This window comes from Somniosus microcephalus, chromosome 22 (assembly GCF_052327205.1).
Source record: "Somniosus microcephalus isolate GS21.2 chromosome 22, FLI_Smic_1.0, whole genome shotgun sequence".
In the NCBI taxonomy this organism is placed as follows: domain Eukaryota; kingdom Metazoa; phylum Chordata; class Chondrichthyes; order Squaliformes; family Somniosidae; genus Somniosus; species Somniosus microcephalus.
Genome location: NC_141008.1, coordinates 52,058,659 through 52,072,672, shown reverse-complemented (window position 1 = coordinate 52,072,672; position 14,014 = coordinate 52,058,659). Strand labels below are relative to the sequence as shown.

The following is a 14,014-nucleotide window of genomic DNA, read 5'->3' as shown; positions in this document are numbered from 1 at the left end:
CTCGCGCGCTCTCTCTCTCTCTCCTCGCGCGCGCGCGCTCTCCTCCTCGCGCGCGCGCGCGCTCTCCTCCTCGCGCGCGCGCGCTCTCCTCCTCGCGCGCGCGCTCTCTCCTCCTCGCGCGCGCGCTCTCTCCTCCTCGCGCGCGCGCTCTCTCCTCCTCGCGCGCGCGCTCTCTCCTCCTCGCGCGCGCGCTCTCTCTCCTCGCCGCGCGCGCTCTCTCCTCCTCGCGCGCGCGCTCTCTCCTCCTCGCGCGCGCGCGCTCGCTCCTCGCGCGCTCGCTCGCTCGCTCCTCCTCGCGCGCATCGCTCGCTCCTCCTCGCGCGCGTCGCTCGCTCCTCCTCCGCGCGCTCGCTCTCTCCTCCTCCTCCGCTCGCTCGCTCCTCCTCCTGCGCTCGCTCGCTCGCTCTCACTCTCCTCTCTCTCCCTGGAGCTTAACCAAAGGTTGATCTCCCTGTTGTTGTTTGCAGAGGAAGGACTTCCCCTCGGAGACGTTCGATGGCTCCAAGACTGAGCTCCTGAGGAGATGTTTGTGTGCTGGGTATTTCTGCAATGTGGCCAGAAGGTAAGCAGTCGGCCCCTCGCCGTGGTCCGAGAATTCTCTCCCTTGCTTGACTTGTGAGTCTGGGTTTCTTTTTATTCTTTAATTTGGCTTTCATCAAGAAGAGGGACGTCGGTGCTGTTGTAGGAATCGACAGATCCCTAACTGAAGTACTGAGGTCGAGTCAGTCCGATAATAAAACGAAGTTTAATGTAAACTAGAGAACAAACAATGGTATGCAGGAGAAACAATCAACAGGTCTTTTCTTAATGCTGGCTTCACGAGCTCTGAGCTGGGAACCTCCCAGTCTGACGTCATGACGTCATCACGTTTCCCGCCGTTCGGGACGTCACGTGACAAACGTGATGACGTCATCGCGCTGGTTCTGGGACCTACCCAGAACTGGCTATTTACATACAGTAAACAACTTAGGTGCTGTAGCACTCTTGTTAAAGGCAGTTATACAGGAGTCCCTTGGTGGCTTTGCCACATGCGCCCCCCCAGAAGTGTCTTTAACCGCAAAAGTCAATCGCGGAGGAGGTCGGGCGAGCCTGTTCGAACGACTCCGATATTCCCGGAATCTCCAACCGCCATCGTAGTTGCAAAACCGACCTCGGGTTCGTCCTTCCGCTCACGCAGCCGGTGCTGTTGCTTTCTCGGTGCATTAGGCACGAAACTACAGGGAGGACGGCAGCATTTGGCTTTTGGGCCGAAACGGGCGTGATAGTAACAGAGCCTGGATGGTGGAGGTGCCAAGGCGGGGTTCTTCGGGGCGCGACACTTCGAGGTGGCGCAGTACTGCATCACCGCATAAATGGTGTCGGCTTCGGCCGCGAGCGCTACACCGTCCGTAGCCTCCAACCTGGCGAGGGCTGCTTGCACCTGCTCGGGGAGCTGGCTCAGGAACAGTTCCCAAAATAGGAAACACTGCGGCTCGGAACCGAGGAGCGTGACCATCTGGCTCATCAACTCGGACGGCTTGGCGTCGCCTAACCCGGGCAATGTGAGTAAACGTCGCGCGTGCTCCGCTTTCGTGAGGCCGAAAACCTGCATTAGTCGCGCCTTAAGCGTATCATACTTGTTATCTACGGGCTCTCCAGCAGGCTGATGATCCTTGAAGCCGTCGAGCTGTCCAGTGCGGAGACCACGTAAAGATAACGGGTCTGATCCAGCACTATGTTCCGAAGCTGGAACTGAGCCTCCGCTTGGACGAACCAGGAGGCCGCCTGTTGTTCCCAAAATTGAGGGAGCTTCAAGGTCGCTGCGTTAACATTCATCGTTTTGTTTTGCGCGTCCTCCGCGAAAATCGTCCACGAAGCTTCGGGGTCATCAATGTAGGAATCGACAGATCCCTAACTGAAGTACTGAGGTCGAGTCAGTCCGATAATAAAACGAAGTTTAATGTAAACTAGAGAACAAACCATGGTATGCAGGAGAAACAAGCAACAGGTCTTTTCTTAATGCTGGCTTCACGAGCTCTGAGCTGGGAACCTCCCAGTCTGACGTCATGACGTCATCACGTTTCCCGCCGTTCGGGACGTCACGTGACCAACGTGATGACGTCATCGCGCTGGTTCTGGGACCTACCCAGAACTGGCTATTTACAAACAGTAAACAACTTAGGTGCTGTAGCACTCTTGTTAAAGGCAGTTATACAGGAGTCCCTTGGTGGCTTTGCCACACTGTCTCTTTTTTGTATTTTATGCAGGCAGTGTTAGCAGCACCGATCCCAGCTCAAGTACGGCGCGGGCCGGGTGTGGAGAAAAAAACTCCTTCAACTCCGTCACTGCGGCATGGGTTGTCTGAATTGTGGTGCCAATCTCATGTCAAACTCTGGGGACTTATACCCTGTGGCCCTGCAGGTTGAGAAAGCGGTTAAAAAGGCATCCGGGATCCTGGGCTTCATAAATAGAGGCAGAGAGTACAGGAGCAAGGAAGTTATGATGAACCTGTATAAAACATTGGTTCAGCCTCAACTGGAGTATTGTGTCCAATTCTGGGCACCGCACTTTAGGAAGGATGTGAAGGCCTTAGAGAGGGTGTAGAAAAGATTTACGAGAATGATTCCAGGGATGAGGGACTTCAGTTACGTGGATAGACTGGGTTGTTCTCCTTGGAGCAGAGAAAATTGAGAGGAGATTTGATGGAGGTGCTCAAAATCACGAGGGGGTCTAGACAGAATAGATCGAGAGAAACTGTTCCCATTGGCAGAAGCGTTGAGAACCAGAGGAGACAGATTTAAGGTGATTGGCAAAAGAACCAAAGGCGACATAAGGAAAAACTTTTTTACGCAGCGAGTGGTTAGGATCTGGAATGCGCTGCCTGAAAGAGTGGTGGAGACAAATTCAATCGTGGCTTTCAAAAGGGAATTGGATAAGTACCTGAAGGAAAGAAATTTGCAGGGCTACGGGGAAAGGGCGGGGGAGTGGAACTAGCTGAAGTGCTCTTGCAGAGAGCCGGCACGGGCTCGACGGGCTGAATGGCCTCCTCCTGTGCTGTAACCATTCTATGATTCTATGAAATCACCCTACTGAGACCGCTCTACAGTGACCCCTAAAGGTGGGTTATTGCACATCATGGCAAAGGGACGGGGCACATTGCTTGCAGAATGTAGGAGAAGAACATAGAAGCTGACAAAGTATAAACATTAAGACAATAGCAAAATACTGCGGATGCTGGAAATCTGAAATAACAACAGAAAATGCTGGAAACACTCAGCAGGTCAGGCAGCATCGAGGAGTAACACTTGGTGTATTTCTTTGCAGGTCTGCTGGTAAAAGCTTTCACACCATGGATGGACACGGATCAGTTGTCCACGTTCATCCGTCCTCCATCGTACGTAACCTATTATTGGGTTTATTTGTCATTTTATTTCTCCTCGTATCATTTCCGCCGAGGGGAGTTGAGAGCTGTCCCTGAGCCGGATCCTGTCCGGAGGACACTGGATAGTGATCAGAAACGGGGAACCTGGGTTGGCGTTTACCCCTCCCTGGCCCAGGTGATGCCAAAGTCAGCTCATGCAGGGATCGAGTTGGGGCCGCCCTAGCCTTTATATCTCAGTAGTGCACTCGCCCACTGAGTGACCAGGAAGCCGAACAACAACAACTTGCATTTATATAGCGCCTTTAATGTAATAAGCGTCCCGAGGCGCTTCATGGGAGCGTTATCGGCAATGTTCCCTGTAAGCTGCCTGGCCGCACACCGCTCCAGGGGTCCCGCGCAGCCCGCTTGCCGGCTTTTAAATAGAAACACCACACGCGCGATATTGTGAATGGGCTGCGCGGCCTGAAAAAAAATTACAGGGAACATTGGCTATCGGACAAAAAAATTAACACCAAGCCAACGTTGGTGCATTAGGGACAGGTGACCAAACGCTTGGTCAAAGAGGTCGGTTTTAAGGAGCGTCTTAAAGGAGGAGAGAGAGGCGGAGAGGTTTAGGGAAGGAATTACAAAGCTTAGGGCCCAGACAGCTGAAGGCACGGCCGCCAATGGTGGAGCGAAGGAATTGGGGGATACACAAGAGGCCAGAGTTGGAGGAATGCAGAGTTCGCAGTGGATTGTCGGGCTGGAGGAGTTTAGCGATGGGGAGGCCAACAGTGGGTAGAGGACAGGGAGTAGATTCTCCCCTGGCCTGAGAATTTTGTGTGTTACAAAGGTGGGAAGCAGAAGATAAATTTCAAACTGGAACATTTTAAAAATATTCACCACAGTAGCTTTTTTAAACTTGTTCCCAGCTGTTTGATCAGGAAAGCCAGCTCGATTGGATTATCTTTCACGATGTGATGGTCACATCTAAGATTTATGTGCGGACGTTGTGCCCAGTTCGTTACGAGTGGGTGAAGGACCTGCTGCCCAAGTTGCACGAGATCGACGTGTACCAGCTGAGCAGTGTGGCAAGGGATGAGGTGACCGAGGGCACCACCCAACAAGGAGAAACAATGCACACGGCCAAAAAACAATCAGGTGAGTTGTTGGCCCCACCCTCCCCTCCCCCCTCAATCCTCTCCCCTCCTTTCCTGAGGACGGTGACCTATGCTGGGGTATGTGAGCAATCAACCTCCTTTCTCCTGGATCACAACAACATGTTTCGAGTAAGCACGAGACTTTGTAGTGGAGTATATGGAACAGACTTTATTGATGCACAGTAAAGGTGATCGGTCTTAACTGTATACAGCGAGTGGCTTTTAGTCATAGAGTCATAGAGTTTTACAGCACAGAAAGAGGCCCTTCGGCCCATCGTGTCTGCGCCGACCATCAATCCCTGTCCAGTCTAATCCCATTTTCCCGCATTTGGTCCATAGCCTTGTATGCAATGGCATTTCAAGTGCTCATCCAAATGCTTCTTGAATGTTATGAGGGTTCCTGCCTCTACCACCCTTTCAGGCAGTGAGTTCCAGATTCCAACCACCCTCTGGGTGAAAAAGTTCCTCCTCAAATCCCCTCCAAACCTCCTGCCCCTTACCTTGAATCTATGCCCCCTTGTTATTGACCCCCCTTACTAAGGGGAAAAGTTCCTCTTTATCTACCCTATCTATGCCCCTCATCATTTTGTACACCTCAATCAGGTCCCCCCTCAGCCTTCTTTGCTCCAAGGAAAACAACCCCAGCCTGTTTAGTCTTTCTTCATAGCTGAGGCGCTCCATCCCAGGTAACATCCTGGTGAATCTTCTCTGCACCCTCTCCAAAGCAATCACATCCTTCCTATAGTGAGGCGACCAGAACTGCACACAGTACTCCAGCTGTAGCCTCACCAGCGTTTTGTACAGCTCCATCATAACCTCCCTGCTCTTATATTCTATGCCTCGGCTAATGAAGGCAAGTATCCCATATGCCTTTTTAACCACCTTATCTACCTGTTCCGCTGCCTTCAGGGATCTATGTACATGTACACCAAGGTCCCTCTGACCCTCTGTACTTCCTAGGGTCCTACCACTCATTGTGTATTCCCTTGCCTTATTTGTCCGTCCAAAATGCATCACCTCGCACTTTTCAGGGTTAAATTCCATTTGCCACTTTTCCGCCCATCTGACCAACCCGTTTATATCGTCCTGTAGCCTGAGGCTTTCCTCCTCGCAATTTACCACCCCACCAATTTTCGTGTCCTCTGCAAACTTACTGATCATACCTTTTACATTCTCATCCAAATCATTTATGTAGATCACAAACAGCAAGGGTCCCAGCACCGATCCCTGAGGTACCCCACTGGACACAGGCTTCCAGTCACAAAAGCAACCTTCGACCATCACCCTCTGCCTCCTGCCACTCAGCCAGTTTAGGATCCAACGCGCCAAGGCACCCTGGATCCCATGGGCTCTTACCTTCTTGACCAGTCTCCTATGCGGGACTTTGTCAAAAGCTTTACTGAAATCCATGTAAACCACATCCACAGCATTTCCCTCATCCACACACCTAGTCACCCCCTCGAAAAATTCAATCAGATTGGTCAGACATGATTTACCCTTGACAAAGCCATGCTGACTACCCCCGATTAATCCTTGCCTCTCCAAGTGGAGACTAATTTTGTCCCTCAGAATTTTTTCCAATAATTTCCCTACCACAGATGTTAGGCTCACTGGCCTGTAATTCCCTGGTTTATCCCTGCTATCCTTCTTGAATAATGGTACTACGTTAGCTGTTCTCCAGTCCTCTGGTACATCCCCTGTGGCCAGAGAGGTTCTGAAAATTTGTGTCAGAGCCCCTGCAATCTCCTCCTTTGCCTCACACAACAGCCTGGGATACATCGCGTCCGGGCCTGGGGATTTATCCACTTTTTGGTCTGCTAAAACCGCTAGTACCTCCTCCCTCTCGATGCTAATATGTTCAAGTATGTCACAGTCCCCTTGCCCGATTTCTATGTCTACATCGTCTTTCTCCATAGTGAACACAGATGCAAAAAATTCATTTAAAACCCCGCCTACATCAGCTGGCTCTACACACAGATTGCCACTTTGGTCCCTAATGGGCCCTACCCTTTCCCTGGTTATCCTCTTGCCCTTAATATACTTATAAAACATCTTAGGATTTTCCTTTATTTTGCTCGCCAGTGTTATTTCATGGCCCCTCCTCGCCCTCCTAATTTCTTTTTTAAGTATGCCCCTGCACTTTTTATACTCCTCTAGGGCTTCCTCCGTCTTTAGTCTTTTGTAACAGCCAAAAGCCCCCCTTTTTTTCCTAATGCATTTTTGTATATCCCTTGTCATCCAAGGTTCCCTTTGCTTGTTGGTCCCACCCTTGACCTTTACAGGAACATGTTGGCGTTGTACTCTCTCTCTTTCCCTTCTGAAAGTCTCCCACTGCTTTGATGTGGATTTTCCTATAAGTAGCTGCTCCCAGTCCACTTTGGCCAGATCCTGCCTTATATTAAAATCGGCCTTTCCCCAATTTAGAACCCTTATTTCCGGGCCGCCTTTGTCTTTTCCCATGACCACCTTAAATCTCACCGAATTATGGTCACTGTCGCCAAAATGCTCTCCTACTGACACTTCCACCACTTGCCTGGCTACATTCCCTAGAATTAGGTCCAGTACCGCCCCCTCTCTTGTAGGACTTTCTACATGTTGGCTCAAAAAGCTCTCCTGGATGCACTTTAAGAATTCTGCACCCTCTAAGCCTTTCACACTCTGACTATCCCAATTAATATTGGGGAAGTTGAAATCCCCCACTATTATTACCCTATTATTTTCGCACTTCTCTGAGATTTGCCTACATATCTGTTCCTCTATCTCCCCCTGACTGTTCGGGGGCCTATAGTACACTCCCAGCAAAGTGCTTGCCCCCTTTTTGTTTTTAAGTTCTACCCATATGGCCTCATTAGAGGAACCCGCTAATATATCATCCCTCCTTACAGCAGTAATTGATTCCTTAATTAATATTGCAACACCCCCTCCCCTTTTACACCCCCCTCTGTCTCGCCTGAAGATTCTATACCCCGGAATATTGAGCTGCCAGTCCTGACCCTCCCTCAACCATGTCTCCGTGATAGCAACAATATCATACTCCCATGTGTTCAGCAACAACTTCAGTTCATCCACCTTATTTGCAAGACTCCTTGCATTAAAATAAATGCCTTCCAGCCTTGCCATATTCCCTTTTGCCTTCACATATTTGCTCTGCCTTCCCAGCTGACTTGTTTTTTCCTCCGTATTTGGCTGTAAATCACCCCCTACTATAGTTCCACTCTGTGTCCCATCCCCCTGCCAAGTTAGTTTAAACCCCCCCCCCCCCCCCCAACAGTGCTAGCAAACCTCCCCGCAAGCATATTGGTCCCCCTCTGGTTCAGGTGTAAACCGTCCGACTTGTACAAGTCCCACCTTTCCCAGAAGCAGACCCAGTGATCCAGGAAGCTAAAGCCCTCCCTCCTGCACCATCCCTTTAGCCACGCATTCATCTGTTCTATCTTCCTATTCCTATACTCACTAGCACGTGGCACTGGGAGTAATCCAGAGATTACAACCTTTGAGGTCCTGCTCTTTAATCTTCCACCTAGCTCCTTAAATTCTTGCTGCAGGACCTCATCCCTCTTTTTACCTATGCCGTTGGTACCAATGTGGACCACGACCTCTGGCTGTTCACCCTCCCCCTCCAGAATGCCCTGCAGCCGCTCAGTGACATCCTTGACCCTGGCACCAGGGAGGCAACAAACCATCCTGGATTCACGTCTACGGCCACAGAAACGCCTATCTGTTCCCCTTACTATAGAATCCCCTACCACTATTGCTCTCCCACTCTTTTTCCTCCCTTCCTGGGCAGCAGGAGCACCCCCAGTGCCAGGAAGTTGGCTGCTGCTGCCTTCCCCTGGTGAGTCATCCCCCTCAACAGTATCCAAAGCGGTATACCTGTTTGAGAGGGGAATGGTCACAGGGGTCTCCTGCACTACCTGCCTGCTTCTATTGCTCCGCCTGGTGGTCACCCATTTCCTTTCTTCCTGTGCAGCCCTACCCTGCGGTGTGACCAACTCACTAAACGTGTTATCCACGACCCTCTCGGCATCGTGAATGCTCAACAACCCATCTACCCGCAGCTCCAGTGCCTCAATGCGGTCTGCTAGTAGCTGCAGATGGATGCATCTCTGGCACACGTGGTCATCAGGGGCACCGGCAGTGTCCCTGAATTCCCACATAGAGCAAGAGGAGCATATCACGGGGCTGGGCTCTCCTGGCATGACCTTCCCTTTAATTAATTTAAATTAATTTACTATCACCAATTAAAGATATCTCTAAGGCGCTTGTATAGTCTACCAACAGTCCCTGCTATACCAGAAAAGACCCTAGTAACTATAAACTACAGAGTTAAAGTTTAAAAAAGAGAAATACTCACCAACCAATCACTTACCTGCTCCCTGGTGATGTCACACTCTGATTACTTTTTACCTCTCTCCCCGCTGCTGAGTTGGTATGCCTCGCTGGTCGCCGGTTTTTATACCGGGCTCCTCCTCGCTGCTCCCTGCTCCGAGTGGTCTCGGGCCTCGCTGGTCGCCGGTTTTTATACCGGGCTCCTCCTCGCTGCTCCGAGTGGTCTCGGGCCTCGCTGGTCGCCGGTTTTTATACCGGGCTCCTCCTCGCTGCTCCCTGCTCCGAGTGGTCTCGGGCCTCGCTGGTCGCCGGTTTTTATACCGGGCTCCTCCTCGCTGCTCCCTGCTCCGAGTGGTCTCGGGCCTTGCTGGTCGCAGGTTTTTATACCGGGCTCCTCCTCGCTGCTCCCTGCTCCGAGTGGTCTCGGGCCTCGCTGGTCGCCGGTTTTTATACCGGGCTCCTCCTCGCTGCTCCCTGCTCCGAGTGGTCTCGGGCCTCGCTGGTCGCCGGTTTTTATACCGGGCTCCTCCTCGCTGCTCCCTGCTCCGAGTGGTCTCGGGCCTCGCTGGTCGCTGGTTTTTATACCGAGCTCCTCCTCGCTGCTCCCTGCTCCGAGTGGTCTCGGGCCTCGCTGGTCGCCGGTTTTTATACCGGGCTCTTCCTCGCTGCTCCCTGCTCCGAGTGGTCTCGGGCCTCGCTGGTCGCCGGTTTTTATACCGGGCTCTTCCTCTCTGCTCCCTGCTCCGAGTGGTTTCTGTATCTTTCGAGAACTCTGAAAAACTGTTGAAAACTGTGCTCCTTTTATACATCATATATTTGACTACATCAAAGGAAAATGCCATAGCTAAGACTGTATGATGTATCTATTCCCAAATCCTTTGAAAACAGACTATTCATGTAAACAGTTCACAGCTGTTTACTTCAGAACTACTTCCCCTACACAAGACTTCCTGATGTAACAATTACTAACACCCTTGAAGTAAAAGCTTTACCAACTGCTATCTGTAGCTAATGGATTCCTCCGACCCATGTTTGTTACCTTAAAACTAAATAGTAACCACTCATGGGTGACGTAATTACTAACACTTTATTCCCTTACACAAGCACTTTACATCTCAGAAATCAAGCAACGACACTTCAAAGTCATCCTGATTATATCAGAAAGCCTGTTAATCCAAGATACAAAGATGTTCGGCTAGTGAACATTTAACTCTCATGATGTCCAACAGTGTATGATTCCTTAGGCCCCCCCCCCCCGTTACCATCTGGTAACTCACTCCAGTGTCCGTTCTTAATGTCTGAGCCTAGTCAGTGAGTCTTTTTACGAATTCAGTCTCTGAATGTGGGTGTTGCTGGCAAGGCCAGCATTAATTGCCCATCCCTAATTGCTCTTGAGAAGGTGGTGGTGGGTCTGCTTCTTGAACCGCTGCAGTCCATGTGGTGAAGGTACTCCCACAGTGCTGTTCGGTGGGGAGTTCCAGGATTTTGTCCTGGTGACGATGAAGGAACGGCCGATATATGCCCAAGTCTGGATGGTGTGTGACTCGGAGGTGATGGTGTTCCCATGCGCCTGCTGCCCTTGTCCTTCTAGGTGGGTGGAGGTTGCTGGTTTGGGAATATTGTCCGGATGTTCAGCTGAGCTCGATTGTGTTCTCACCTGGCGTTTGGCGCATGAGGGGATTTCCAGCCGGGACCCCTGGATGACGATCGGGAAACAGGATTCTCGTCCCCAGCCTCTGGACACTTGGCCAAGCTGCAGTGGCTCCGTCGCTACCCAGGCTGAGGCAAGTCAACACGGCCAAGATATCAAGCTTGACCTACGGCTTGGTGCCACACCATGCACCCAGGGTGCCATCATGGCAGCCCGTGTTAGTTGGTTAAATCAATCCCTGTGCCACACTGCTGAGTAAATCATGGTGCACCATCCCAAATCTTGCGTCAATTATTGAGTCCACTCAGCAAGAAAACGGAATATGGATTCCTCCTACCCATGTTTGTTACCTTAAAACTAAACAGTAACCACTCATGGGTGACGTAATTACTAACACTTTATTCCCTTACACAAGCACTTTACATCTCAGAAAACAAGCAACGACACTTCAAAGTCATCCTGTTTATATCCGAAAGCCTGTTAATCCAAGATACAAAGATATTCGGCTATTGAACATTTAACTCTCATGATGTCCAACAGTGTATGATTCCTTAGGCCCCCCGTTACCATCTGGTAACTCACTCCACTGTCCGTTCTTCATGTCTGAGCCTAGTCAGTGAGTCTTTTTATGAATTCATTCACTGAATGTGGATGTTGCTGGCAAGGCCAGCATTAATTGCCCATCCCTAATTGCCCTTAGCAAAGAGCTTGTATTTATATTGCACCTCGTCGAAATGTCCCAAAGCCCTTCACAATACAATGAATTACTTCGAAGTGCCCTCACTGTTGTTATGTAGACAAATACAGCAGCCAATTTGCATAAAGCAACATTCTACAAAGGGCAGCGGGACAAACAATCTGTTTTTGGTGATGTTAGTTGAAGGAGCAGTGTTGGCCAGGACACGGGGAGAACTCCCCTGCTCTTTAAGTAGCGCCGTGGGCTCTATAACGTCCACCCAAACCATCACAACAAGGCTTCGGCTGAACATCTCATCCGAAGGTCGGCATCTCTGATCAGGTAGGCCTTAGTGCTGGAGTGGGACCTGAGCCCACAGGCTTCCGAGGCAGCGGAGAGTCCTGCCGCTGAGCTGACCATATGGTAGGAAATGATTGTTTCTGCTGTGTGGTGCAGTTTAACACACCCTGAGCATGTTCTGAGGCTCGAGATCTAACTGCTCAAGCTTCACTGCTCTGTTTTGTGACCAAACCCCTTGACATATTTTCTGCTTTAATTTCTATTTGATCCAGTATAAAATCTTATCTTTTTTTTACCCTAATTTTCCTTCCTTCCTCTCTGGAAGGTGCTGATATGTACTTGGTGCATAGTTCCACATGCACTTTGTGCCCTCTGGTACTTTGCCCTTGTGACGATTCCTTCTTAACCTAAACAGAGAGTATTGTACAGCTATTTGAACACATCCCTGCACACGAATACATGCACTTCCCAGTAGGGGCTACTGGATAGCAATCGAGAACAGGAATAATGGTTGATTTCTCCTCCTCCCCCCCCCCCCCCCCACCTCCCTTGCTTGTCAAAATGCTTTGAGGCCAAATGTGGTACCTCAAGTACTGGCCCATCTGACAACAGCTAACTCAACACAGAAGCAGAAAGCAAACCTGGGGCCCCTCTTCTCTGCGGCTCAGCAGTGCACTGGGCGTGAAATCATGTTTGCGGCTGTTTTATCATGGAGATTTACCATGTGTAGTTTGCAAAATGTCAGAACTGAAAGAGTTAACCTGCGTCCAGGAACGCGGAGCGCTGGTGCTTGGCGGGTTTAAATTAAAAGAAAGACTTGCATTTCTACGGCACCTTTCACGACCTCAGGACGTCCCAAAGCGCTTTACAGCCAATGAAGTACTTTTTGAAGTGTAGTCACTGTTGCAATGTAGGAAACGTGGCAGCCAATTTGCGCACAGCAAACTCCCACAAACGGCAATGTGATAATGACCAGATAATCAGTTTTAGTGATGTTGGTTGAGAGAGAACTCCCTTGCTCTTCTTCGAAATAGTGCTTTTACATCCACCTGAGAGCAGACGGGGCCTCGGTTTAACGTCTCCTCCGAATGTCGGCACCTCCGACAGTGCAGCACTCCCTCAGCACTGCACTGGAGTGTCAGCCTGGATTTTTGTGCTCAAGTTGGCGGTTTAACTTTCCACTCTCTCTCTCTTTCTCTCCCTCTTGCAGAGCAAGCCCTGGAAGAAGCCCTACGGAAGCTGGAAAAGAGGAATGACGAGAAGTCCGTATCGGACGCCCGGGCTCGATACCTTCAGCGCAAACTAGACAAGTCGCGGAGCCGGACGGGCCAGTGAAGGTGCAGAGGAGCCGGCAGAAAATGAAGACACCACACAGGAACCCCCAGATCCCAGTACCTGACTGGGGCCGAAGGGCGCAGAAGTCCACTGCCATTCTCGGGCTCTACAGAAAAAAGGCTCTGAAGTTAATGAATACTTGTTGATCCCCCCCATGGCATTGCGCACGTGGAGTTGAGACCAAGTATACAAGTATGTAGTGGGGTTAGAGGGTGGGGGAATAATTGGAGCTAGGCACAAAGGATGTAATTCAGTCACCCTTTTAAAGGTGTACATTCTTATAATAGAAATTAATTTCTATTATAAGTTCCCATGTCCACAGTTGTAATGGAAACGGCCCATGTCAACTTGTCATGCTGTAATTACACCCTCCCGCCAGTGGTGTCACTGCAGCGCCTCCTTTGGCAGGAAGGTGTGATTACAGCAGCCAGTTTCCATTATAAATGTGAACTTAGGCATTTATAATGGAAAAAGTGCACGCAGATTAAGCTTTTTAAGATAGATAAATAGATATAGATAAAAACTGCCTGACAAATCCTTTTCCATCGATGAAAACCTTCTTGAAGCACGGGAGCCACCAAACCGCTCAGAACCTCTAATGTTGCTCCCCGAAAGCTACAAAGTTACCTGGGCCTTGTAATCCTACCAGCGAATATTAGCATCTGAAGATTTGACGTGTTACTGGGTTTAAACAGGTTCGAGTCTAGTGGGCAGAGGAGTTTCATATGCGCGTGTTATCCGTACTCTAATATTTGTACAATAACGAGCATTCATATTGCGCTTTTAATGTAACACTCATTTTGAGGCACTTCACAGAGGAGGGAGAAAGATAAAATGGGATGAAATGAATGAATAAAGGGCAGAGTCATTGCAAGGCCGTGGTGTATGAATGGATGCTGTGGTAAATTAATCCTTTTTTGCCAGATTTATTTATTTTTATAACTGTGTTTTATAAAGTATGAAATTAAGCAAATAAAGAAATAGTTTCTAAATGTACCTTTTGTAATGTTCCATTCTTTTTAAGATTAAGAATAAAATTTAAAATGGTTACAACCCTAAGCAGGGGCGCGTCAGTGCTGGATTATTGAGTTTTTTTTAAATTGGGGATTAACCCTTTCACAGCTGAAGCAGGCAGGTGTGAGGACGCTGAGGCTATTGGGACAACGCACTATTCTGATAACTGTCTCGGCATTTATCAACGTGGTTTTATTATTTTATAATTC

The 14,014-nt window shown here is 49.7% G+C and overlaps 1 protein-coding gene across 3 annotated transcripts in view; it reads left to right on the top strand.

Annotated features, from left to right (window-relative positions):
* The window catches only part of dhx40 (DEAH (Asp-Glu-Ala-His) box polypeptide 40), a 57,301-nt gene extending 43,514 nt beyond the window's left edge, over positions 1-13,787 (top strand). For all 3 annotated transcript variants that reach the window (XM_085964720.1, XM_085964719.1, XM_085964721.1), the window contains 4 exons: positions 468-562; positions 3,304-3,373; positions 4,273-4,501; positions 12,667-13,787. In XM_085964720.1, the coding sequence (XP_085820846.1) occupies positions 468-562; positions 3,304-3,373; positions 4,273-4,501; positions 12,667-12,791 (519 nt within the window). In that variant the 3' untranslated portion in view covers positions 12,792-13,787. The remainder of the gene's footprint in view (positions 1-467; positions 563-3,303; positions 3,374-4,272; positions 4,502-12,666) is intronic.
* Positions 13,788-14,014: the final 227 nt, after the last annotated feature.